Source organism: Engraulis encrasicolus, chromosome 14 (assembly GCF_034702125.1).
Source record: "Engraulis encrasicolus isolate BLACKSEA-1 chromosome 14, IST_EnEncr_1.0, whole genome shotgun sequence".
Lineage (NCBI taxonomy): Eukaryota > Metazoa > Chordata > Actinopteri > Clupeiformes > Engraulidae > Engraulis > Engraulis encrasicolus.
In genome coordinates this window covers 33,959,778-33,987,688 of record NC_085870.1, presented here as the reverse complement: position 1 = coordinate 33,987,688, position 27,911 = coordinate 33,959,778, and the positions used below count along the sequence as shown (strand labels likewise).

Sequence of the window (27,911 nt, the reverse complement as noted above, 5' to 3'; positions counted from 1 at the left end):
ACACACACACACACACACACACACACACACACACACACACGCCCAGTGTAGTAAAAGTGATTGTCCTGGGTTATTGTCCTATGTAAAGAGACTGTCCAGAATGCGCTTGCCGATGTTCAACATTTTCCTACATACGGTTCTATGGGCTGCCATACACATCCAGCCGGAGAAGAATGGTGACTGAATAATAATGAAGAGAAAACCTGCTAACATAACACTTTAGGGTCCTTTCAGGACAAAGTTCAAAAGTTGTTGCTGAATTGTTAGGACACTGAACCAACTCTAGCTATAAGTGAAAAGGGATTAAATGCAATTACTTCCAACAGGTGATACAAGGTGAAACCATTTTCTCTGAATCTTGACAAAGGATTTCTTAACACAAGGAAGATTAGCCTTAAATCACAGCACTGGCTTTGCTTTGTTGTCGCATGTTTACTCCCATGTATCTGTATGTCAGTGTGCAGAGGGGTCTGCTTGAGTGTGTGCGTGTGGCTAGAATGCACGGGCCGTGTGAGGACGTGTGTAAGCGGCGTGTGTGTTTGTGGGGGTGTGTGTGTGTGTTCTTGCGATTAGTGGCTCAATTCTTCTTTGTGAAAGTCTTGACCTTTGTTTCTGAACTGCTGTAGACAGTCTGGATGACCCAAAATGCACTATGACTATAACATGACAAAGCAAGGGTCACTCAGTTGGTACCAATTCAAACAGACCATACAGGAAAACCAGAGATAGGGCTTTCAGGCCGACCAGAACAGAGCCGGTGCCGGCACCAGTTACGTTCGGCACTAAAGTGCTTATCTGCGAACTACCCGTGTTCATACCGGGTTCTGAACTTTTTCTGCACGTAACAGACAGTGTGACCTGGGTGAACCTGCTGACGGCCACACTATTGTCACGGTTGGCGGAGAAAAACCTAGTATTTTGCGGTTCGCATTGCAAACCCAATTTTCCGGTTCGCGAACGCTAAAATCTGTGGCGTGAACACGACGGCCGGTTCGCGATTAGGTGCAGGAACGGGCACCGGCACGGTTCTCAGTTGGCCTGAATGCGCTAAGAGAGGGAAACACATTACACTTCATTTAGAGGTAAGTTCAGGTTAGTTATCCATGACTTGTAGACATTACTGGCTGGAACAGTAGTCACTTTACGGATATGGCTCTCTAGACCACAGTATAGCTTCTAAGCACCAAGGCCCTGGTTGCTGTTATCTTATCTAATAAAACCAGCTGTGCTTACCAATCAGTTGAACGTTGTGCATAATATTAGTACAGCAGTCTTCTCCTGGCCAAATCAGATAGAACATCATCTACACAGGGAAGGCCCACCAGCTCCCAATAACCCTGGCTGGTTTGATCTACAAGAAATATTTCACAACAAAAACGTACAACACAACCACATTTATCACACTTAATGTCAGCACAATGGACATTATTGTCTACTTTATCGACGCACATGATCAGAAAACAATTTCGGCTTCAGATTCAGAAAACTTTATTTGTGTCATCAATGGGGAATTTAGTTTACAGTCCGAGTCTCCATCGATCATAAATAAACAGTATAAACCAAATGTAGAAAATAGCCTACAAAAAGGAACAAGGTACTGTACATCCGCAAAATGCTTGTTTTAGGAGCACTTCCTGGACACAAAATAATAAACTGTATGTGAGGTTCTCTTTAAAAGGGAAAACTTTGAACAAAGAAAAAAATTTAAGTCACTCTCATTTCCCAAAATGAAAAAGCTTTATTGTCTTCATTATAGTAACCTTTATTTAAATACTCTTAACAACACAAACCGGCATTCTGGCCTTCTTCATCTGGGCGTCAAACGAATGCAGGGCTTATTGTCCTTAAAGGGGGAGAGGAGGCCAACAGGCCAAGTAGGCATTTCCTAAGGCCTCCTTTCGATCTCTCTCAGAGATATTAACAGGTAGTAGCAACATTACTTGACTTGACCTTGATCCAAAAACAATTAAAATTGGCTGTAAATAAACAACAAAGCATTGCCTCTAATATCTAGGTTTTAAGTTAGCCATCTTGAATAAATCTGTTGGCCACCAAGCTTTCGCAATTCATGTACCTTTCATACAGCACATGCGTTGGTCAACATCCATCTACACATTCAAAAGATATTGCAGTAACAAAAACCTATGATGGCTGGACAGATTCACAGACGCACACAAGGTCGGACGACAGTGTTCCTCTGGCACCTTCTGTAGACAGAGGCATAAACACAATACGTGTGTAGAGGGTAGATGGGATGGGATGTAGTGGGTGGATGGTTTGTTTAGCCCCATTCAATATGTATATACTGTGATTCAGTATACTATGGAATAAAATAGCCCCAACCGTCCTAACAGATCACACCATCTATGAAGCTTTATTGTCCGTTTGTCTTCCCTGTCAAACTTGTTGTTGTTCAATTACCAAAATCTGCATTAAAATCACATTTCCCCTGCTGAGTGTTCCATCAGCTTCACATCTGACTACACTCTAAACCAGTGAGGTCCTCTAACATTTGCAATGGATAGTTTCTCTTTTTAACTACACATTTAAATAATTTCAAACCTAATCTGTTGTTGCTGTTGGAGCACATAAAGGCACACTCCCGTCATTTCAGCTTGTCTCTTGCCAGCAACAAAATGTGTTCCTGAATCCTCTGCCATGTTGGAGAGATCAGCCAAAGTTCAAGCTCAGTCATATGCCTACATTAGCGCTTGTTGCAGTCAGTATTCTCTTTATTGATAAGTAACTTCTTATGTAAAGAAAGTCTTCAGGACAGGTCAGGTCTTCAGCTCAGATTACCTCTGCTGAAGTGTTTCCCTGTCATATCATGTGTCTTCTCAGCTACTGTTCAACTTATTTGTGCAGGAAGGGAGGCAAATGCATTCAAGAGGCCTTGTCTTGCGGTTTTATAGTCATTGCATGCGTGCAAAATTAAGGCCCATTATGGCTTTCAAGGATAAGGAGTTGAACCTATAATTGAACCGTTCCTCTGTCTGAGGAACACATCTAAAAAGAAAAAGCCAGTTATGTGGACTCAGGCTAATCTTCTTTGAGACAAGAAATCCGGCGGATGAGGACAACTTCTTGAACCTTTTTGAACTCTATTTGATGTTTGACACAGTATCAGGATTATATCAGGGTTCACTTCACACACAGTACACATTAATTATTTTTTGTGCATGTATGCAATGGTCAAAGTTTTAGCAAGGTTTTGTTTGGGTTTGTTTGACTAGTACGGAAACAGGAAGTAAAACAGACAAAGGAGCTTCTATATGAGCACCTTGAGAAATATTCAAAATTGCTTAGTGGGCCTTCGACTGGATTTTGGTCAACCCATCACTGATTTCGAACAGAATATGGATGATGTTGACAAGTAAGCATTTTGACATGCATGGTGTGCCAAAACTATTAGGAATAAAACTTCTCACAAGAAATTGGTTAATTGCAGTTGGTGTGTGTGTGTGTGTGTGTGTGTGTGTGTGTGTGTGTGTGTGTGTGTGTGTGTGTGTGTGTGTGTGTGTGTGTGTGTGCTCGTGTGCGTTTGTGTGTGTGTCTGTGTATGTGTATGTGTATGTGTGTGTCATATAGGGGTGTAACGATATCGAACCGAACCGACGTATTGTACCGAAAAGACCTGTACCGAATCGAACAGTGCTTTACCAAGTACCGAAAGGTTGAGTAACAGGCTACTCGGTTCATGTTTTTACATTATGCTGCTACTACATGCAGAGGCTCGTGCAGAACACTGAGAGAAAATGCAAGAAAAAAACAGATGTAGAGGCTTGTTCTTTGGGAAACCTTGAGGAGAAAGTACCATTTCTTACACTGATGAAATCTCCGACCCAAAGTAGCAGGTTGAATGTATTTTCTTTTTTTCATTTGTATTTTGACAATATTTTGATGAAATTAACAACATGCTGAGGAAGAAAATAGTTTTCTATTTTGTTCCCATATACTGTACCGAAAATGTACCGAACCGTGACCCTAAAACCGTGGTATGTACCGAACCGGGATTTTTGTGTAACGTTACACCCCTAGTGTCAAAGTGTCATCCTCAGTCCTGTTACCAAAATACATGGGATATCTAAAGACGAATTTTGAAAGGAAGATGAACCATCACCTCTGCTTTCATCCTGTAATGTCCTTTATTTACTATAAAATGACTGCTATTGTCTAGAAATACCTTGTACATTTCTCCAAAATTAACATGTTTGAGTGAATGGTTTAGTAACAGGAATGATCCCTTGATAACAGGAACTTGGTAACATGAATGAGTTAGGAGGTGTTTGGCAAAAAACATGAAATGTACCATTGTAGAGGTCAATGTATCAATCCAAGGTCAATTTGCACATAAACTTACTGCTACTGAGGAAAATCCCAAACATTTCAGAGCGGCAATATGTTAAGGTAACAGGACTTAGTAAAAACTAGGGGACATGACTACAGTGCTTATTTTAAATAAAATATTATCATTTTTTCACGTTTACAAATACGTTACAAAAATGTATGGGATATGAAACTCCACGAAAAGTGTATATTTTTAATTATTTTTAAGAATTTTCTTCACTATATTTAATTGATAAGTTTGTGTTTTCACACTGGGACATGTATTGCAGTATTCAGGGTAGCTTTTTAAAAATGTTCCAAATATTTTTTCAAGTTTTTTTACTTCAATATTTATCCAAAACCTGCTATTTTATTAGGACATACTGTACGTACAATTTATAATTATTTTACACCAATATCACTGGGACGTAAAGGCACCGATTTCGTAGAATGACCCCTATACTTCACACAAGAATGAAATGGGTTAATAGCAAGTTGGGGTCATTGAGAGTTCTGGCAAGGTCAGGCAATTTACTCTAAATCTTGACAAAAAGGATTAACCTTAAATCACAGCAAGGACTGGGTCTGTTTTCAAATATGTTAAGGGGTTTGAGATCATGCCTGTTTGCAGGCAGACCTGTGTGTGTTTGTTTGTGTGCATGTTCGTGTTTATTTGTGTGTGTGTGTGTGTGTGTGTGTGTGTGTGTGTGTGTGTGTGCGCGCGCACGTGCGTGCAAGTAGTGATTTAATTGTGCTTTGATGGTCTTGGCCTTAAATTGTGCATGGCTGTTAACGATCTGGATTAGAATGGGTAGTCACTATAAATTATAATGCAAAATCATTATAAACGAACACAATATTAATGCCAGTGACAAAAGACAGTAAAAAGAGCTGTGCGTGTGTATGTGTTTGTGTGTGCGTGTGCGCGTGTATGTGTGTGTGGTTGTATTTTAAGTTAATTAGTGGTTCAACTCAACTTCGTTAAGGTCTTGACCTTAATTTTTGCTCCGCTGTTGCAAATCTGGGTGACGCAAGATGCACAATCGCTATATATTGGCAAATGAGGGGCTACCTGAATCTGTTGGTCAACCATCCTTCACCAGCAACTACCTGTTTTTAAGCAGTGTGAACTTGGAAAGATCTCTTTAACATGGCAGAGGACTGGGGAAAGGTGGTCTCTGCTGCCAGGAGAGGATACGATGTAACTCAAGGCGGCTTTGCGTACACAAACAGCAACAATACAAAAGGTTTGGAAATATTTCAACTTATTTTCAAAATACTGCTGCAAGCCAAATGTTAGTAATATAGTTAAAGTGGGAGCGACCCCAAACAGAACCTTGCTCCACAGGGTGAAAATATTTTCCAAAAACTTGTTTTGTTTTGAGTGTCCTAGCATGAGGCCATGTTTTTTCTGTTTTCTTTTTTCCAGATCCATTTGAGGGACCTAACTACCATATTGCACCTCGATGGGTGTACAACATTTCTACATTGTGGATGATCATTGTGGTCGTCGCTTCCACATTCACCAATGGCCTGGTGCTGGTGGCCACAGCAAAGTTCAAGAAGCTCCGCCATCCTCTTAACTGGATTTTGGTCAATCTGGCTTTCGCTGATATTGCTGAGACACTTCTGGCCAGCACCATTAGTGTTATTAACCAGATCTTTGGCTACTTCATCCTTGGACATCCCATGTGCATTTTTGAGGGCTACACTGTATCTGTTTGTGGTAAGAGATAGTGTTATAAACATTCCAATGGATACCTTTTTTCAATTACTACCTTCCTCCAATGTGGATAGCTAATTAAATCCAGAGCATAATATACTAATTTGCTTGCTAAAATTATGCAAATTATTTTCTATATGTCTCATCCATCATAGTTTTGTCAAAGTACCAGTAATACATGACCAACTACTTCAACAGGTATTGCTGCTCTGTGGTCTTTGGCTATCATCTCTTGGGAAAGATGGGTGGTTGTGTGCAAACCCTTTGGAAATGTCAAGTTTGATGGCAAGTGGGCAGCTGGAGGCATCATCTTCTCATGGGTCTGGCCTATTATCTGGTGTTCACCTCCCATCTTTGGCTGGAGCAGGTAACTTGATTTTTAGATTTGATAAATTGAACATTTTAATGAACATCATGTGCTTCACGTGATCTCTGCACATCAGTTTAACAGACACATATAACCTCTGGTGTTCTGCATGTCATTGACAGGTATTGGCCTCATGGACTGAAGACATCCTGTGGACCAGATGTGTTCAGTGGAAGTGATGACCCCGGAGTGCAGTCCTACATGGTGGTCCTGATGATTACCTGCTGCTTCATGCCCCTTGCTGTCATAGTCTTCTGCTACATTTTTGTCTTGAACGCCATCCGAGCTGTAAGTCATGGACTTTCTTTTCATATTCACTGTCCCTTGGAAATCACATATTTTCTACTGTGGTTAAATGTTTTTTCTGTCTGGTTGTGTAACAGGTAGCTGCCATGCAGAAGGACTCTGAGTCAACACAGAAGGCAGAGAAGGAGGTGTCCAGAATGGTGGTTGTCATGATCATTGCCTTTTGCACCTGCTGGGGGCCATACACAGTCTTTGCCTGCTTCGCAGCTGCTAACCCTGGATATGCATTCCATCCTTTGGCTGCTGCCATGCCTGCCTACTTTGCCAAGAGCGCCACCATCTACAACCCCATCATCTATGTATTCATGAACAAACAGGTGAGCAAATTTAAAATACACACCTCCCTAGTTATCGTTATCTTTTACAAGAGACCTGAATAACACAACAGCTGCATAACTACCAGACCTGCACTAAGTTCAAACTTTTGTCTTTCAGTTCCGTTCATGTATCATGCAGCTGTTTGGTAAGGCGGGTGATGATGCATCTGAAGTGTCTACATCCAAAACAGAAGTCTCCTCTGTTTCACCATCATAACTTTTTTTATAATGGGCATTCTCCCTTCTCTTTCATTCTAAGGATATGTTATTGTCTGGTCAGGCATTCCAACGGATATATGCTATGACAAAAAAATGAGGTTTGTGAAAACCAAGAATGTTGAGGAGCAACATGTAAAAAATAAATGTATATTTATTTATACAGGTATGATATCTTTGTAATATAGTTAAATGCATTGCAAAAAAAAAAAAAAAAAAATTTCTCTTTGATATGTTCAGTAAATTGAAAATGTTAATAAAATTACTACTGCATAAAAAAAGGCTTAGTCTTAACCTAATTTCAAAGACATATTGTGCTTACAGTTTCTAATATATCGCTTAGCTGTACAATCAGAATTCCAATATATTATTTCTATCCATTAATCATTTGTTTTACCATGTTACTATCTATTTTTCTCCTTGTCCAATGCTTAGATCTAGGAAGTGTACAGTGCATTATTTCGAGTTCAGTGGTTAAAATGATGTAGTTGTGCCTAGCAACTTTCCATAACTTCTACAAAGAGAGGACTTGTCAGTCAAGTGGGGCTAACTGTTAGTCTTGTGTAAGACCTCAAAGAAATTATCACCAATTTTGTATTTAATGTAGTTTTTAATGTATAATATATGTATATGTAAATCCAGTGTGAAATGGCTAAATAGTTTTAAATGTGATGCTGAGAGCTAACTTTAAGCAGCTTCGAGAATCCATGCAATTCCACAGAATTGATTTTTCAGTCTGTTTCTATCTTGCCATTTCCTATCCTAATTTGTACTCATCGGTCGACTTAATCAAAGATGGCGACGCTCGGCAAAGGTCTACAAGGCAAGGCCTGTAAAAGTGACCCTGTATCTAAACTAACTGTGCACTATTTTAGTATCTGCTAAATAGCTGTGAAATTCTGAATGCAGGGCAAGTATGGATGTGATGTATGTGGCCAAAGTTAGCTCTCAGCATCATGTTTTAACACTATTTAAGCCATTTTACACCAGATTTCTCCTTTAAGAAGGATAACTTTCATCTGCTAAATTCTCAAAGAGCTGATTAGTTGTTGTAAATGCTGATCCTTAAGTCTTTTCATTGCCAAACTATTTCCAAAGCATTTTCATCGTCCTGCTCAACCTCACTCTGAGAGTAGCAGTTAATTTATCTTCCCATCTGAGAAATCTGTTCTCTGCGAGAAACCTTGAAACAAAAACTGAAGGCCTACACGCAACTACGTATTTTCACAGTATTTTCATAGTATGCACTGCTCAACCTCAGTCTAAGGGGTCAAACATACCAAAGCCAAACGGAACGGTCGCGGGACGAACGCGGTCTTTCGGCTTAGTTTCAGCGTCGGCGTGCGCGGCCAGTCCTGTTCAAAACCCTCCCCACAGCCAAAGCTAGCGTGCTACTTTGCCATTCATTTGAATGAGACACCGCCGGTCGCCGGCGTGAAAAATACGCTCAAGTTTTATTTTCCAAATGCAGCATGGCGCGGAGCCGGCTCCCGCGCCGCTGACGCTAGACAACCGCCGGTTGGTGTGTAAGGTCAGATATGTTTCAATGTATTTTCACCGACGCCGGTAAAAAACGCGGCCGTTCCGCAACGCTTTACCGCCCTGGTGTGTAAGACCCCTGAGAGTAGCAGTTCATTAGCTTCCCATCTAAGAAATCTGAGAGAAACCTTGAAATAAAAACTTAAGGTCTACATGTTTCACTGCCAAGAGCATGGGGATAGCAGGCTAAGTAGGCAGACCCATGAGACCCCAGTCCAGCCAAGATGCAGTGCCTTGTCTTCCTCAAGAGTATTCAAACCATCCAAACTTTTCCCAAGAGCAGAAAGCATTTGGAAGATAGGGTGTGTATCCATAAAAACAGTAATGCAGGTAACAGACAGTGGTAAAAGATAAGCTGGAGAGTGGTCTGCACACTGGGTAAGCACCAAAAAAAACAACAACGTTTCGGTCCAACAGTTTACTGATTGTTGCTGTTTGTTAAATAAAGAACTGCATTTTTTTGTTGAGCTTATACAGAATAAACAGTGTGCAGAACCCTCTGTCACATTACTCAAGAGCAGGGGGCGTACAGGGGTCACTGTCACGACAAGTTAAGCAGGTGCCTTCAGGAAGTCAACTTGGAAAACCACATAATGCCTCTAGACCGGCCTGGAGTAGTTCTGGCAACAACTTCAGCAACAGATGGAGCTATTACATTACATTACACTTAGCTGCCGCTTACAGTCCCTTCAAACAATGTGGGGAAAGGTGACTTTCTTAAGGGCTCTTTGGCCGGGAGGTGTAGTAGGGAGAGGAAAGGGTTAGATTCAAATCTGCAACCCTCAGAATCTTACGAGTGCCTCCCTAACCACTAGGTCACTCCTGACTGATCAGCATATGGGACTTGTAACCTGGTTTGACAGTGCTGCCATCTGGTGGTTGCTGGTGGCAGAAATTATTGCGTGGCCATGGTTGCTTGACATCACAGAGACCCCAAAAGAGAGAGAGAACCAAACTTGCTATTTCTCTACCCCCAACAACTGCTGCAGGATTATTTCAAGAAATTCGGCACCAAAAGTCCATTACAATCTGAATTTAAACATGAAATTACTTGAGGTGCAGTCAAATATTTCCATCCCCGTAAGTAAGAAAATCATCAGTAGATGTAATGAAGTCCATGAAGAGAAATCATATATAAAAGTATGTACCTGTACTATATATAGTTTCTCACAAAAGTGAGTGTACCACTCACATGTTTGCCAATATTCACTAACATCTTTTCATGTGACACTGAAGAATAATGTCACACCAAAAAAGGTCTGCAGCTCTGTAGCTGTAGGACTGAAGCCCCCTAATACTTGCAGCAGGTCAAGGCCTTACACAGCCCCAAACCACTCCATGACATAAACAAATTGTTATACCTGTACCTCACCAATGCAAGAAGATGGGATCAGGTTTCAATATGGTAACCAAGATTTAAATTCATATACGGGTCAACAATGCAACAAGGTGGGATCAATTCCAGTCTCCTAAATGGGTGTAATGTTACGTACGAGAGAGGGAACTCGCGACTTTTTCCGGGTGGTACAGTCCACTAAGTGGCGTCATCCAAGCAGCACAGAGGAGCGCCAAGGAGCGCAGAGGCTGTTGAAATGAATGGGGTCCCATGGAGCTCAACTACAGATGCTGCCGTTGCTTTGGGAGAGAATTGGTATCATGTTTTACTTTTCATTTTATTTTCCCCAAACAGCACTTAGTTTGAATGTTTAAAAATAAAATCTTTGTAAAATACGTCTTTATTGACAATATTAAGTCACCAGTGGCTTCACACACTGCGTTTGGATTGGTCGGCCGGCTGCATTGCTTGTTAGCAAGATGCTAGCGGAGCCCGACTCATAAATGCCAAAGCTGTAAGAAATCAGAAGGACATAACTGCCAGGTGATTGTACATTTAATTTAATTCTACATTGGTTTCTCAGAACCCACAGTAATATTGTCAAGTTTCAGCCGACAGCGAGCACAATTGTCAGTTATTAGCGCCAGCCTTATGGGCTGCGCTGTCTCGACAGCGCTCGATAGGTGAACTGCAGGCAGGGGTTGGATGGCGAGATTGGACACTGTATGTAAACCCACTGTAATGCAGCTTAGAACCTTACGCCATATTGATTCTGGAAGAAACCCCTTATGAACAGTCTACTGCCTAGCAATCGTTTGTGCTGTAGCCAAAGTACACTTGTCTTTTTACTACTTACCTGGTTGCCCACAAACACATTTGACACCATCTTAACCAAAGAAGTTTATCTTGGTTTCATCAGACCTCAGGACATGGTTCCAGTACTCCATGTGCTTCATCTACTTGTCTTCTTCGTCTGCAAACTGTTTACGGGCTTATAAATGCATATTCATAAGGGTGATGAATAGACATTTATTAATGCATAGTACAATGCATTAATGTGTATTAACAAGCAGAGTCCTACACACTATATTATTAAATCATGGTTAAGGAATTTTAGTATATGAAACCTTCATCAATTACAGGAATGAATCATAAGGTAGGTTAGCCTACTGATCAACTTGTTGGTGTAGGATGGCAGGCTAATGGATTCAAGAGGCCTCGTCTTACCGTTTCAGTCATTGAGCATGTGTCACCTAGAAGATGGACAACAGCAGTTCCAAATTTAAGGCCAATTAAGGCTTTCAAGGAAACGGAATTGAGCCTTTAATTGAACCTTTAATTGAAGAAGGATCTATGCAGACACACACTGTCTGAGAAACGCATCCAAAAATACAAAAAGCCTGTTTTATAGTAATTGAGCATGTGTCACCTAGATGGACAACAGCAGTTCCAAATTTAAGGCCAATTAAGGCGTTCAAGGACTCGGAATTGAGCCTTTAATTGAACCTTTAATTGAGGAAGGATCTATGCAGAGACAGACACTGTCTGACAAACGCATCCAAAAAGAAAAAAGCCAGTTATGTAATCTAAGGTTAATCTTCTTTGTGACTAGAAATCCAGTGCATGGGGGCCTCTTCTTGAAGCCAGACGGTGCCCTCCTAGTGACGCCACACCTTCAGTGTTGCCTCTAGTCAGGCCAAGAACAATACAAACACGATTCTGAGCTCCTGAAAAAACGGGAACTCCTCCCACCTTGTCAGGGAACAAGCAACCATTAGCAAACTAAGGGAGGTGGGTAAACCATACTTTTTTGAACATGTTAATTGTTATGCTCTTGGTCAGACCAAGTCTCGAAGAGATTAGAAAGTCGATGATAATCAGGCTAATCTTCTTGAGCCTTTCTGAACCCAATTTGATGTACTACTACAAGAGCTGCCTGTATTTGCCATAGTCATTTTGGAACAGCACTTAGCATACAGTTTAATACAAACTGTTTGACACGGTTTTTATTCTTCTGTTGTGACTGAAGAGCAGATCAGTGTAATCATTATTTTTTCTAGTCTCATTTCATTGCCTTTTGAGTTTCTAGTATATGAAGACACTAATTAGGGTGTACAGACCTTTAAAAGCTTCGCATAAATGGCTTTACCACAGAAAAAACAAAATCAAGGACTGTCCCTAAAAATGGGATGCCTGCCCTGTATCAGGATTGTATCAGATTTTTTAAAATCAGTCTCACCAAACACTGCAAGACACAAAACACCAACTGTAGCCTAAATTATGTAAATTACGTACATTATTTTTTGTGCATGTATGCAACGGTCACAGTTTTAGCAAGGTTTTGTTTGGGTTTGTTTGATTATTACGCAACAAGAAGTAAAATAGACATTGGAGCTTCAATGAGAACCTACTGAGAAATGGTTGAGAAATATTCAAAATCTCTTAGTGGGCCTTCGACTGGATTTTGGTCAATCTATCAGCTATTTTGGACCAAAAGACTAGGAATGATGTTCAAAAGAAAGCATTTAAATATGCATGGTGTGCCAAAACTTTTACAGATAACTACCTATAGTTCAGACAAGAGACAAATGGGGTTTGTTAGGGTCATAGTTCTTGTAAGGTGAGACAATTAAATGTAAATTAAATCTTGACAAAAAGGATTAGCCTTAAATCACAGCAAGGATTGGGCCTGTTCTCTTCTCTGAACTGTTAATGGATATACAGTATGAGATCATGCCTGTCTGCAGTCCGGCCTATGTATGTGTGCGTGCGTGCGTGTGATGTTATTGTGCTTTGATAATCTTAACTTTAAATATGTGGATGGCTGTTGCTAATCTGGATGATGTAGAATGCACAATCACTATATTGTGCAGCAGTGGCCTAGTGGTTAAGGAGATGGGCTTTAGATCAGAGGATTGCAGGTTCAAATCCCACTCTTACCACACTCCATGGCTGAGGTGCCCTTGAGCAAGGCACCTGACCCCACACTGTCCAGGGACTGTAACCAATAAAAATAAGTATAAGTGGCTTTGGACAAAAAAAAGTGTCAGCTAAATGTAATGTAATGTAATTGTAAATAAACATAACATTAATGTCAGTGACAGAAGTGTGTGTGTGAGAGAGAGATAATTGTCAATGTCTTATTTAAATGTTTAGTTAAACTGCACATTGGAGACTGGTCAAACGCAATTTCAAACTTCTGTGCTAAACCTGTTACATAGATTTTTGACAATAAAGTACACTTGACTTAACTTGACTGCATCACTAAAATATTCACAGCCTATTTAACATGACACTTGCTGTACTGGACAAAATGATATGAAGACGGGATAGCAGAGTCTTTTATGTTGTATGTCAGTATGTATGAATGAAATAGAATTAATTTTGTTTATCCATGTGTGTGTGTCATGATTCAGCTATGTTTGAATAAGGTGGAAGGATTATTGTTGGCTTGTGATATGTGTGTTTGTCCATGTTGTTTATCATTATATACGTATGTGGATGTGTGAGTTTAACAAATATCTAACAGATAACGGATGCAGGAGACAGAAGCAAGAAGGCATTGTGTTCCTTGGAACGAGCTGGAAGAACTGATTGATTGCGCACACAGACACACTTGATTAGATATAAAAAGCACAGTTCGTGTTTGTATAACTGGGTTACTAATATGTTAGTAATACGTCAGTGTTTGTATAACTGGGTTATTATAAAAACATGTTGTATGGAAAGGTACTTCAGCTCTGGTCATGCAAAGGGACAGACTGCTTGTTGGTTCGGCAAGATGATCAAACAGAGATCAGAGTTCTCTGTAAAATGCTTTATGGCACTTTGTATTTGGCAAATAAATGCATTTGATATTGGAAAAGGACGCCATGCTCTCCGACTTTTCTTCAAAAAGAACATGCAGGATTTTCAGCCGATACGGTAGATGGTTTTAAAGCAAAGGTAGAATGGCGAAAAAAACAACAGTCTGCACCTACCAAATGCCTGGTCACTATTGTCATTTGGTACCATCATTTAAAGGAACAGTCCACCGTGTTTCAATAATAAAGTGTGTTCATCTCTGACCTGAGATGAGCTCCTCCTGACCTGCCTCGTCTTCGGACGCACCCCTAGTTGTTGCACAAAATGAAACGTGGCGATTTTCTACCTAGATTAAGAAATGGCACTGTAATGACAGGCGCAGTAACACATTCCAACTGTATCGCACGCTATATCGTCACGTGGCCACGAATCACCGATAATAATATATATAACGGTAATCTATATAATCTATAACGGTTGTGAGGCCGTTACGATAAAGCCCCGTTTTTCGTGGTTGGGCCACACTTCCGCGGCGAATGCATTTGAATGGGCTGTCCGACTCGTGGTTGATTTAAGATTGATGGCCCAATTCCGACAGAAAAGTGATAAGGGAAAGATTATTTTGCATTGGCCATGGAAGTGTGGCCCAACCACGAAAAACGGGGCTTTATTGTGACGACACCACTACCGTTCAGTTTAGATTAATTTAATTTCGTGGAAACGACGCATATCGTGCAACAGGGCTCCACACACGGAGTACTTCGACTTCGATGCATTGATACCTTCACTCCTAGTCCTCTCGCACGAAGGGGAGATGGGGAGGAGGGAAGGGGGGGACTAGGAATGAGGGTCTCAATCAATACACAAAGTGTGTAGAGGGCAGATGGGATGGGATATAGTGGGTGGATGGTTAGTTTTGCCCAATCCAACTCTATACTATAAAATAAAACAACCCCAACCATAACCCAAATGTCCTAACAGATCACGCCATCTATGAAGCTTTATTGTCTGTTTCTCTTCCCTGTCAGCTTGTTGTTGTTCAATTACCAAAATCTGCATTAAAATCACATTTCCCCTGCTGAGTGTTCCATCAGCTTCACATCTGACTACCCTCTAAACCAGTGAGGCCCTCTAACTCAGCAACTACATAACATTTGCAGTGGATAGTTTATTTTTTCACTACACATTTAAATAATTTCCAACCTTAACTGTTGTTGCTGTTGGTGTACACAAAGCTCCCCAGTCATTTCAGGTTGTCTCCTGCCAGCAAAAAATGTGTTCCTCAATCCTCTTGCATCTTGAAGAGATCAGCCAAAGTTCAAGCTGTTTAAAAAAAAGAGAGTGAGCCGTTCGTTACATTACATTACATTGCATTTGGCAGACGCTTTATAACCAAAGCGACGTAACACAGTCATATGCCTACATTAACGGTTCTTGCAGTGAGAATTATCTTTATTGACAAGCAACTTTTTAAGTAAAGAAAGTCTTCAGGACAGGTCAGGTCTTCAGCTCATATTACCTCGACCTATGTGTTTCCCTGTCATGTCCTGTCCTCAGCTACCGTTCAACTAGTTGGTGTAGGGAGGCAGGTAAATGCATAAGAGGCATTGTCTTGCCGTTTTATAGTCATTGAGCATGTGTCACCCAGACTAACAACAGCAGTTGCAAAATTAAGGCCTATTATGGCTTTCTAGGATAAGGAGTTGAACCCATAATTGAACCTTTAATTGAGGGCGGATCAATGCACACACACACTGTCTTAGGAACGCATCCAAAAAGAAAAAAGCCTGTTTTATAGTCATTGAGCATGTGTTACCAGGATGGACAACAGCAGTTCTAAATTTGAGGCCAATTAAGGCTTTCAACGAATTGAGCCTTTAATTGAACCTATAATTGAGGGAGGATCAATGAACACACAATGAACACATCTAAAAAGAAAAAAAAGCCAGGTATGTGATCTAAGGTTAATCTTCTTTGTGACAAGACATCTGGTGAATAGGGGCATCTTCTTGAGCCTTTTTTAACCCTATTTCATGAACTACAAGAGTCGTCTGTATTTGCAGTAGCCTATCAGGATTGTATCAGGGTTTTTACCAATCTCATCAAACACTGCAAGACATAAAACACCAACTGTAGCCTATTTTATACCATGCTTATTTTCCTGACACCATTTGGGAGAACAATGAGTGCGTTTACATGCCGTTCAGTATCCCGAATATTATCGGGATATTAAGTATCCCGAAGTTGCGTTTGAACATATAAACACCTTTTCCCGACTTCAGTATCCCGGATAAGCCCTTATTCGGGACTTTGAAAAATCGGGATACGCAAAGTGGAGTATTCCCACAGATGTCAGGATACTGACGCATGTAAGAACTTTATCCAGAATACAGGGGCTTCCCATAGAACGCTGTTGCTGGTGTCCAGGCTACACGCATTTGAAGATAATTCTATAATGGCCAGGAATGTAGACTGGGATATAACACTCTGTGCTCATATAAACACCTTATGCTGAATATGATCATAACTGGGATATGCCTCATATTCGGGATACACAAAGTACATATGAAAATGGTTTGTGCATGTATGCAATGGTCCCAGTTTTAGCAAGGAAGTAAAATAGACAAAGGAGCTTCTATGGGAACCTCCTGAGATATGGTTGAGAAATATTCAAAGTTGCCTGGTAGGCCTTCGACTGGATTGTAGTCAATCTATCACTGATTTTGGACCAATGGAATACGGATGATGTTGAAAAACAAAGCATTTTAACATGCATGGTGTGTCAACACTATAAAGCTCCGTGTACACCAAAAGCGAACTGTGCGACCAGAGCGACGGAAGTAATTATTTCTCTATGGAGGGAAGGCGAATAAAGCTACCAGAGTGAATTTGCCAGGAGCGAAGCTTCTTGAGCGACTAGAGCGAATTTTGACGATTAAACTCAAGCTAATCTTAAGCGAATTCACTATGACGCGGTTCGGCGAAAACCAATTGGAACGTTCATATCGACGAATGTCCCAGGCTGTTATGTGATTAGTTGAATCAAACATGTCAATGCCGCGTCCAGAGTGAATAAAGCGAATTCATGGCGAAACTTCTTCAACCACCCCAGCTACCTGGGTCACGTAGGTAGCGCCTGGTATACACGGGCCAAAAGGGATAACTACCTATACGTAACACAAGAAAGAAATTAATGAATTGCAAGAGTAGAGTAGAGTAGAGTAGAGCAACCCAAGTTGGGTTTATTGTAGCTGGGTCTCTTAGCGTCCAAAAAGGGCCTAATCGTTACGCGCTGGATAGAAGCACCAAAATCGGTGTAGACTTTCCTTAGGGTGTTCTCCATCATTTCAGAAGGGGTGCCCCAAATTTCAATGTCATTAAGGTCATTTTTATGTGGTAAATCCAAAATGGCTGCCCAAAACCAGCCAATAGTAGTAAAATGCTGTACTGCCTGGACATAATGGTGTTATGGGCCAATCCACCTATTTGTGTGTGATGTATACAAACTGAACTTTGAAAATATGTGCAAAACTTACCATAAAAACAATGTTATATATGTCTTATTTAGATTCAAAAAGAGGAAAATCATAAAAACCATGGTCAGAATGAGATCACTCTACAATTGAGAGCTCATTTCTGGGCATTTAGCTATTGAACCAACATTCATTAAGAGTTTTAAAAAATTGCAGTGGGTCATATCTATAACATCCAAAAAGAAAATTGTGGTTAGAAAATTTAGGGGAGAAGAGATAAACCCTTGAACTGGGCCACACATAACTGTCCCAATGTTAGCATGCTAGCATTAGCAGGTTCAGACACTCAGTCTGCTCTTCAGATAAAGATGGCAAAAATAATTTTAATCCCACTTACACATGCGCGCACACACACAAACTACTACTACTTCCTTAGGACCCCCTAAATGATTTAACCCTAGGAGTCCAACTGAAATATATTCATATCAATCAAGTCAATAATACATGTACATCATGTCAAGTGTCAGTGACAGCTGTCAAATGACAAATGTATGCTGATTAATGTTCAGATATGTATATCACAGTCCTAAGTGTACAATGGAGTTATAAGGGCATTTATGCTTAGGAAATTATGAATAATCAATATGCAATACACCATACATACAGTATATTGACAGCTCTTTAAAAGAGCAAAATGGTAACATGTCTGTTTTTCCATCTACTTTTGGCTTTACTCTAGATGACATGTTGGCTACCTAACCACTTAATTTATTGTTTGCTCGTTATTTTTTATTTGTGGGTGTGGTCCTTTGTTTAAAACATGTCTGCCTGCCTTCCCTCTCTCACATAGGCTACTAAAATAGTCTTTCAAAAACTTAAAACAACAGCATGTGGAAATCCTATTGGCTTTGGAGGGCTAACGTCTATAAGACTATACTGTACTCTACTGTATTGCACTGTACTGTACTCTACTATACTGTACTGTACTGTACTGTACTGTACTGTAATGTGATATACCGTACTGTACTCTACTGCACCGTGCAGTATGCTACTGTACTGTACTGTACTGTACTAGACTGCACCGTACTGTATGCTACTGTACTGTACTTAACTAGACTCCACCGTACTTTATGCTACTGTACTGTACTGTACTTTACTTTACTGTACTGCACCGTACTGTATGCTACTGTACTGTACTGCACCGTACTGTATGCTACTGTACTGTACTGTACTATACTGCACCGTACTGTATGCTACTGTACTGTACTGCACCGTACTGTATGCTACTGTACTGTACTGTACTGTACTATACTGCACCGTACTGTATGCTACTGTACTGTACTGCACCGTACTGTATGCTACTGTACTGTACTATACTCTACTGTACTTTATTATACTGCACCATTCTGTATGCTACTGTACTGTACTGCACACTCCACTGCACTGCACTGAACTGTACAGTACAACTATAGAACTGAAACATGTAGAGCGGTGGTGCTCAAACTGTGGTATGCGTACCACTGGTGGTACTTGAGACATCTCTGGTGGTACTTGGAATGCCATTATGAACCTCTCCTGTACTGACTGGCAAAAGTGAATATGGAAGGCCTTTACTGCGATATTCTAATGTTGGTTGTCAAGGTGGTACTCGGAGAGCTCAATATTTTCTCAGGGGGTACTTCACACAAAAGTTTTGAGAACCACTGATGTAGAGCATTCTGAGGATATGTACAATATTATGCAAAAAGGTGTAGTGGGAATGAGTTATGTTACTGTTACCACTCAAAATCTTGAAGGTTAAAAAAAGTGTTGTGGCATTTTGTTTGGGGGGCGGGGTATGATCGACTATTCTTCCGCCCAGACTATTTATGTGCCTTGCATATCAAGAAAATGAGTCCAGGTAATGATTTACTTTCATAGTATATACCATATGAGAAGTGTTGTTCTATATAGATATTTCTCCTGTGAGTAAGGGTTGCAAAAGACCTACAGTACATGTTGTCCATCAGCTGTCAGTTTTGATAGCAGTTTAAGCACTCAATGATTACTGAGCTAACTAATACAACTTTTGACACAAGTACTAGGTGAGGACTTGTCTGCAAATAATTTTTTTTTATCTCTGTCTTCTTACTCAACATACACTAAGAAATCATTCCCATTTAATTTGAACTGAAGCCATATTGTGGCCTACATGTAGGCCTATATTGAGTAATCTGTAATGCCATTCTAAAGATGACTGAAATGCTCTCACAATATGCACTTGTAAAAATATAGAATTGGGTGATCTTATGGGGTTCTTCATACATATGGAAAGGTCCTGTCCTTTACCCTCTCTTATACAAATAAAATACGTATATCTGTTATGGAAATTAGAGGATGGAGAACCTGCTACCTAGGGCATCTTGCACTGACACTATCCCATTCAAATCGAGCATTAGCAGCAGTCTATTCTCACCATAGTTTTAGTGTTGGCAATGCTCATTTTAATTCAGACCAAGAATCTTCTCAAATCGTTCACAATGTTACATGCTGTCAAGCACGTAAGCACAGACTCACCCATACTTTCACACTATGTACATTTTGTAGTTTTATCAATCTGGTCTAGCAGGCTACCCTTGCTTCATCTCTTCTGCGGACTATATTAACATTGTCAGTTAAGTAAAATGTCATGTAATAACAATGTAATGCGTTACCAACATGACATATTGTATATGACATGGTAGAAATTTTTTTTTCAAGGGGCACCCCTTCTAGGATGTCTTCAAATCAGTCAAGGAACACGTGTACCGAATTATATGCTTCTATCCAGCGCGTAACGATTTCTTGGCTTAGAGCCCCTACTATTGAGAGTTCTTGCAAGGTCAGACAATTTACTCTAAATCTTGACAAAAGGGATTAGCCTTAAATCACAGCAAGGACTGGGTCTGTTTTCGGGAATTGTTAATGGATTTGAGATCAAGCCTGTTTGCAGGCAGGCCTGTGTGTGTGTGTGTGTGTGTGTGTGTGTGTGTGTGTGTGTGTGTGTGTGTGTGTGTGTGTGTGTGTGTGTGTACTTGAGTGCGTGCATGTGTGTACTTGACTGAGCAGTGATTCAATTATGCTTTGAAAGTCTTGACCTTAAATTGTGCATGGCTGTTACCAATCTGGGATATGTACACAAAGAATGCGAAATCACTATGAATTAATAATGCAAAATCATTATAAGAACACAATGTTAGTGTTGTTATTATAAGAACACAATGGCAGTGACAAAAGACAGTAACAAGAGGACAACAAACAACAACAAAAAATGCACTAGGAAGAATGCAGAGAGAAATTAGAGGGATTCTAGGTTCAGCTGTGGCTCTCCAATTAACTTAACGAGCGGGTGTGTGTGTGGGTGTGGCCGTGAATGCATGTGCATTGGCGGATTGGCGGCTGAGTCTTTGTGTGTGTGTGAGTTTGTGCGAGTCTGATTGTATTTCTGGGTTAATTTGTGGCTCAACTCAACTTTGTTAACGTCTTGACCTTAATTTGTATTCCGCTGTTGCAAATCTGGGTGACGCAAGATGCACAATCACTATAAAATGAAGGGCTACCTGAATCTGTTGGTCAACCATCCTGCACGAACAAGTGCACAACTGTACCTGGGAGGACACAGGACGACCATAGAGAGGGAAACACATTGCACTTCAATCAGAGGTAAGCAGCAGCTGAAGACAAACCTCAAATTCCTACTAGACGGTCCCCTATCACTTTAGAGACAAGTGGCTAGAACAATGGTAACTTTAGGGATATGACTCTAAATTATTCTTTCTCAACGGGGGTGCTACAGCCCCCCAGGGGGCATTGGAGAACCATAGGGGGGTGTTGAGAAGGATGCCGAGTGGGTGGAGGGCTTATTTTGGGGCATTAGTCTATTTTATTTTTCAATACTAAGGAGGACGTTGGCAGGCTTATGATGAGGTCAAGGGGGCGTCGGGATGCTTATGATGATGTCAAGGGGGCATTTGTTCAAAAAAGGTTGACAGCCACTGCTCTAAATATCTGTCTTTTTTAAGCAGCTTGAAGTTGGAAAGATCACTTTAACATGGCAGAGGACTGGGGAAAGGTGGCCTTTGCTGCCAGGAGGCGAGACGATGTAACTCAATCCGGTGGCTTTGCATACACTAACAGCAACAACACAAAAGGTTTGGAAATATTTCAACCTATTTTCAAGACAAACCAATTAGTAATATAGTAAAAGTGGGAGTGACAGAAAACGGAACCTCGCTCAGCAGGGTGAAAATATTTTCCGAAAACTTGTTTTGTTTTGAGTTGATAGCATGAGGCCATGTAACTGAGTTTTTTCTGCTTTCTTTTTTCCAGATCCATTTGAGGGACCTAACTACCATATTGCACCTCGATGGGTGTACAACATTTCTACATTGTGGATGATCATTGTGGTCATCGCCTCCACATTCACAAATGGCCTGGTGCTTGTGGCCACAGCAAAGTTCAAGAAGCTCCGCCATCCTCTTAACTGGATTTTGGTCAATCTGGCTTTCGCTGATATTGCTGAGACACTTCTGGCCAGCACCATTAGTGTTATTAACCAGATCTTTGGCTACTTCATCCTTGGACATCCCATGTGCATTTTTGAGGGCTACACTGTATCTGTTTGTGGTAAGTGATACTGTAAAACATTCCAAGGGATATATTCTACGAAAAACTACCTTCATCTAATGTCTATGGCTAGCTATAATTAAATCCATAGCATAATATACTAATGTGCTTGCTAAAATTATGTAAATAATGTCTAGAAGTTATCTGTCATAGTTCTGTCCTATTTCCAGTAATACATGACCAACTACCTCAACAGGTATTGCTGCTCTGTGGTCTTTGGCTATCATCTCTTGGGAAAGATGGGTGGTTGTGTGCAAACCCTTTGGAAATGTCAAGTTTGATGGCAAGTGGGCAGCTGCAGGTATCATCTTCTCATGGGTCTGGCCTATTATCTGGTGTGCACCTCCCATCTTTGGCTGGAGCAGGTAACTTGCCTTTTAGGTTTGTTGAATTTTACATTTTAATGAACATCATGTGCTTCACGTGATCTCTGCACATCAGTATAACAGACACATATAACCTCTGGTGTTCTGCACGTCATTGACAGGTATTGGCCTCATGGACTGAAGACATCCTGTGGACCAGATGTGTTCAGTGGAAGTGAGGACCCCGGAGTGCAGTCCTACATGGTGGTCCTGATGATTACCTGCTGCTTCATGCCCCTCGCTGTCATAGTCTTCTGCTACATTTTTGTCTTGAACGCCATCCGAGCTGTAAGTCATGGACTTTCTTTCCATATTCACTGTCCCTTGGAAATCACATATTTTCTACTGTGGTTAAATGTTTTTTCTGTCTGGTTGTGTAACAGGTAGCTGCCATGCAGAAGGACTCTGAGTCAACACAGAAGGCAGAGAAGGAGGTGTCCAGAATGGTGGTTGTCATGATCATTGCCTTTTGCACCTGCTGGGGGCCATACACAATCTTTGCCTGCTTCGCAGCTGCTAACCCTGGATATGCATTCCATCCTTTGGCTGCTGCCATGCCTGCCTACTTTGCCAAGAGCGCCACCATCTACAACCCCATCATCTATGTATTCATGAACAAACAGGTGAGCAAATTTCCTCATCAAAAATACACACTTTTCAGAATTATATTTTCTCACATTAACCTAGGGCTATTGTGATCGTTATCTTTTACAAGAGACCGGAATAACACAACAGCTGCTAGTTACCAGACTTGCACTAAGTTCATCTCAAACGTTTTGTCTTTCAGTTCCGCTCATGTATCATGCAGCTCTTTGGCAAGGCAGGTGATGATGCATCGGAGGTGTCCACATCCAAAACAGAAGTCTCCTCTGTTTCACCATCGTAACTTTTTTTTATAATGGGCATTATCCCCTCTCATTCAATCTAAGGATTTGCTATTATCTGGATTCCAACGGATACATGCTATGACAAAAATGAGATTTGTAAAAACCAAGAATGTTGAGCAGCAAAGTGTGAAAAACAAATGTACATTTATTTATACGGGTATGAGACATGTAATATAGTTAAATGCATTGCAAAAAAGAAAAAAAAGTTGTTTTTGTGACCGTTAATAAAAAATACTACTGCATTAAAAACCATTGACTTTGACGTAATTTCACAGATACACTGCGCTCTCTGTTTCTAATATCTTGCTTAGCTGAACAATCAGAATTATTGTATATATTATTTTTGTAATCCATTACTCCTTTGTTTTACCAGGGTAGCCATATTGAGACAGTAGCCTTATGTCAAACTGAGTGCTTGACAAAAAAAAAGGCAAATTCTCATTTTCAACTATGAAAATGTATTCCTTGTACAAGGCTTAGATCCAGGAACTGAACTGAACAGTTATTTCAAGTTCAGTGGTTAAATGATGTAGTTGAGTCTGGGAACTGGCAACTTTCCATAACCTCAAAAAGAGGACTAGTCAGTTGAGTGGGGCTTACTTTTAGTTTTGCTTAACACATCAAAGCAAATATCACCAATCTTGTATTTAATGTAGTTCTGTCTCTTCTTAGAAAGATAACTTTCATCTGCTGAATTCTCACAGAGCGGATTAACTGCTGTAAATGCTGACCCTTCAGTGTTTTCATTGCCAAACTACGTATTTTCACAGCATTTTCATAGTACGTACTGCTCAACCTCAGTCTGAGAGTAGCAGTTCATTAGCTTCCCATCTGAGAAATCTGAGAGTAACCTTGAACAGCAAACTTGAGGCTACATGTTTCTCCACTCCATAGTATCAGTGTAGTATCATATCCGTAGTATCATAATTATCGAGGTTGATCTCAGGCGGAAGTATATAACGAGTTCCCGAGCTTATGTCTTGTGTGACGACACAGGCATCATCAACATGGCGCCCATGCAAGCAACTGCCATGTAAACAGTATCAAAAATGCTAAAATATCATCTTGTAATCACTATCAACAACACCAGTTAATGTCATTCAATTGCAGATGCACATATGTCAGTAATGCTGGTCTCTGACTGTTTAATTTAGCCTACTTAAGCTAAAATGATATGTCGTGGGTGTGGAGGCTCAAGTGGAGGTGAAAAAAGAAAAGAGAACCAAAACAAAACATGCATGATTCCCGATTGTTCCAGTATCAGTGGCGTTCATGTGCCAAAGTCCAGAACTTGGTTGTCACATGAGCAGTATCGTCAGCTGTCTCGAGAGGTCCCGAGATCGTGAAGGCAACATAAGTGCAGGCGCAGACGCCGACCTTTGTTGGTCTTTTGTCAACCACTAGGTAACACCTGACTGATCAGCATATGGGATTTGTAACCAGGTTTGACACTGCTGCCATCTGGTGGCTGCTGGTAGCAGGATTTATTGCTACAGCATCATTGGTTGAAGTCACAGAGACCCAAAGAGAAGAGACACAGGGAACTAAAACTGCTATATTCTCTCCCCCAACAAAATTATTTGCTGCAAAATTGAGAAATTATTTTCTTTTTCAATCGATTTCTTTTTTGTGTCTTTTTGACTTTATTTATGATAGGACAGTGAAGGTGGTGAGTGGTGACAGGAAGTGAGTGAGGAAAGAGAGACGGGGAAGGGCCGGGGAAGGGCCGGCAAAGGACCCGGGATATAGAATATTAAAGGGGTATTTTAGTTAACGCATGCGTTTTGGGCCTTTTTTTTTCTTTACACATAAAAGAGTTTTAGAAATCATAATAAAATTATAGATTGTCGGAATCAGACGCTACATTACAGGTACGGAAGGGCCTCAAAAATAATCTAGTCCAGAGGCCTCGGGTGGTGTTAAAGCTCCTCTGGGCACTGCCATTTTAGCACACATGCGCATCGCTTTCAATTCGCCTTCTCACAACCAGTTCCAAATTATGGGTACAAATTGTTGTAACAGACAGTGAAAAAGTTGTACAGTACAATATCGTAAGTTGTACAATATCTGTACTGTTGCTTCCAATGCCCGGTTACGACTAAGTAGTTACTTAAGTATGAGATGCCCCCTCTGCAATATCTCACATCACTAAAACTTTAATGCAATAATTTTAATGGCCTGCATACTAGGGCTGCACAATTTAATCGAAAATAATCGTTATAAAATCGTGAAATCGTGTCGATTTAAATCGTGATTTAATCGTGGCAATAGTGACCTACCTTTTAGAGCGTCCTTGAAGCCAGAACATACTGACAGGCTGGTGTTTCTGGCCAGAAATCTGTCCACCTAGTTTCATGCTATTGCCTTTACATAATTATTACAATTCATTTTATTTTGCTCATCCCGTATATAATTCATTCTTGGTTATATTTCATCTTGTTATAATTTTCCAAAAAATCTGCAAAAAAAACAATAATCGTGATAAATAATCGTGGTTATGATTTTGACTACTACATACAATATTTTCTCTCACACATGCAAATAAAATGCTTACGCAAAATGTATGTGTGAGGTAAAATAATGTATGTATGTATGTATAAACTTTCAGTAATGTGAGGCATGTGAAATGACACCATAGTGCTTTCCATGGTAGTCTACTTCAAAGGCACAAAAAGAACAGCTTTGGATTTGCATACCATTCTCTCCAGAAGCATCTGTGAGAAACACTGTGTGTGTGTGTCTAACTCTGTCTGCCACAATCAACCCATGAAAACCAGCTGGTTCAGACCATATCCAATGTTGTGTGCTGAAAGATTGAGCAGAGTTGCTAAAAAAATCTCTATAGCCTACCAACATCATAGGCCATGATCCTATCATGTTACAAGCTGTCATCATCAAAGCTGTGCCAAAGAAATCATGCCTATGCTGCTTCAATGACGACCAACCTACAACATTCACGCCAAGCATCATAGAGTTCTTTGAAGGGCAAGTCATATCTCACACATCCAACAACAAATCCATCCATCCACCCAGCCAGGACCTCTTCTTGTTCGTATTGGCCAACTCACCCAAAAGTTCCCTGGAGGAGATCTCTGCCATCCACCCAGGCGAGTTCTAAGTGTGCAGACATTTTTCTGTCATCCTCCTCAAAAGATAAAATAAATAGACCTACATAGAGAGAGAGAGAGAGAGAGAGAGAGAGAGAGAGAGAGAGAGAGAGAGAGAGAGTTAAGGGTAGAGAAAAGAAAAGAATCTGCTGCTATTCTGTAATGCCACTTGTGTTGTGTTTTTAACTCCTTAGCAGCAAATGACTGGATAGTAGGCCTAAAGTGTCTGTGTTAGGGAGTAGGCCTATGTCTGCTGGTCGGGAAAAAAAAACAGTAGGAGAGGTCATCTGATTGCCAGTATATCGGGCCATCGGGTAGAATGACACATCACATACCAGCTCCCTATGGGAATTAAAGGCACTGACTGACTAAAACAATTAATTTGAAATATGTGCCCAGCAATGACTGTTTCACAAGTAAACAGGTCATTTCACAGTGGTTGTCATCATGGTAGTGGGCTGGTTCAATTATATAAAGTTGCAAAGACTATTACATGAAAATTATGGCATACCAAATCTAGAAATTGTTGTTTCAGGAATTGTAGGGATTTAAGTTAACTTGCATTTTGTTTTACATTTTTACCATTACATTTTATCACGATTCCAACAAATTATGAGCAACCATGACTGTGACAAAAGTGAGGCCATGTTCCATCCTGCATGAGGCACGATGAACAGCCTTAATGGATTACTTTGTGGAAAAATGTCCGCCAGCTTTTACCATTTCATTTCAGGCCATCTCTATTCTGTTCATTGTAATTCTAGTCGACCCCAGAGACGTGCATTGGCGGCATGCCTTCGATATTTTTCTCCAAAGTTGATTAAAAAAATAATTCTTCTACACAAAGATGTCTATGTCCGATTGGTTTACACTCACCTACCTTTCATAATTAAAATGTAGAAGAAGTTGACGACTTAAGCCTTGGCCTAGCCCATAGCCTCGATCAGGTCGAGTAATTTGTTCGTTGACTTCTTTGTGATGTTTACACCGATAAGCGGTAACTTTTTTTTTCTTAGTATTCATTCTTGTTGATTTATTGTATATGCATAGTCCATGACTGGTGTGGTAGGTTTTGAACACGGATTAGGATTACCAAATCAATGAGCCGGAGCCATGGTGGTGGACGGCGACGCTCGAGAGGGCATACAGGCGCACGTGTGCAAAGTTGACATTGCGAAATTACATTACACTAAATTTGGTGCAAGATATTGACAAAATACTGATCTGCAACATAAAAAGAGACATAAGAGTGTTTTATTATATTTATATCACTATATTTGTTTCATCATTATTTTAAAGGCCAACTTCCGATAAAACTCAGTTTTACTCACTCCTTTCGAAGATCGGACGGTCACCCCAAGTTAAACTCACTTGCAAGGCTCTCATAGCGGTGCGTCAACTCTCCTGGCTGTGTTTCCCGGTGTTTCCCAATTTACATCAATAATGCAGAGAAACGAGCGAATCACGAAAGCCTTTCTGTGTTTCGTCACGTCGAAAGAAG

At 40.5% G+C, this 27,911-nt stretch overlaps 2 protein-coding genes and 1 long non-coding RNA gene across 5 annotated transcripts in view; 2 read left to right on the top strand and 1 right to left on the bottom strand.

The window, feature by feature from the left end:
- LOC134462466 (uncharacterized) overlaps positions 1-27,911 on the bottom strand; it is a 51,514-nt gene that overhangs the window by 18,556 nt on the left and 5,047 nt on the right. Inside the window, exons 2-6 of one of the 3 annotated variants that reach the window (XR_010037529.1) lie at positions 26,372-26,471; positions 26,000-26,109; positions 25,583-25,761; positions 15,138-15,257; positions 1,234-1,351 (exon numbers count right to left, since the gene is read on the bottom strand). This is a non-coding gene — a long non-coding RNA (uncharacterized LOC134462466). Of the gene's footprint in view, positions 1-1,233; positions 1,352-15,137; positions 15,258-25,582; positions 25,762-25,999; positions 26,110-26,371; positions 26,472-27,290; positions 27,498-27,911 lie in introns of those variants that run through there. The other 2 variants (XR_010037528.1, XR_010037527.1) reach the window with 2 other exon arrangements.
- LOC134462460 (red-sensitive opsin-1-like) lies at positions 5,477-7,459 on the top strand. The gene is made up of 6 exons (XM_063215498.1): positions 5,477-5,573; positions 5,756-6,052; positions 6,248-6,416; positions 6,539-6,704; positions 6,800-7,039; positions 7,158-7,459. The coding sequence occupies exons 1-6, from the start codon at positions 5,477-5,479 to the stop codon at positions 7,254-7,256; spliced, it is 1,068 nt and encodes a 355-aa protein (XP_063071568.1). The 3' UTR covers positions 7,257-7,459.
- LOC134462465 (red-sensitive opsin-2-like) lies at positions 20,850-23,546 on the top strand. Its single transcript, XM_063215506.1, has 7 exons — positions 20,850-21,088; positions 21,451-21,576; positions 21,755-22,051; positions 22,248-22,416; positions 22,539-22,704; positions 22,800-23,039; positions 23,204-23,546. Exons 2-7 carry the CDS (start codon positions 21,477-21,479, stop codon positions 23,300-23,302), a joined length of 1,071 nt encoding a protein of 356 aa, XP_063071576.1. The 5' UTR covers positions 20,850-21,088; positions 21,451-21,476; the 3' UTR covers positions 23,303-23,546.

Bases quoted from the DNA above. Each gene is read 5' to 3' on its own strand.
- LOC134462460 (XM_063215498.1), top strand. From the start codon at position 5,477: ATGGCAGAGGACTGGGGAAAGGTGGTCTCTGCTGCCAGGAGAGGATAC. The intron at 5,574-5,755 runs GTTTGGAAATAT...TCTTTTTTCCAG, and splicing joins AAACAGCAACAATACAAAAG to ATCCATTTGAGGGACCTAAC. The intron at 7,040-7,157 runs GTGAGCAAATTT...TTTGTCTTTCAG, and splicing joins ATGTATTCATGAACAAACAG to TTCCGTTCATGTATCATGCA.
- LOC134462465 (XM_063215506.1), top strand. From the start codon at position 21,477: ATGGCAGAGGACTGGGGAAAGGTGGCCTTTGCTGCCAGGAGGCGAGAC. The intron at 21,577-21,754 runs GTTTGGAAATAT...TCTTTTTTCCAG, and splicing joins TAACAGCAACAACACAAAAG to ATCCATTTGAGGGACCTAAC. The intron at 22,417-22,538 runs GTAACTTGCCTT...CGTCATTGACAG, and splicing joins CCCATCTTTGGCTGGAGCAG to GTATTGGCCTCATGGACTGA.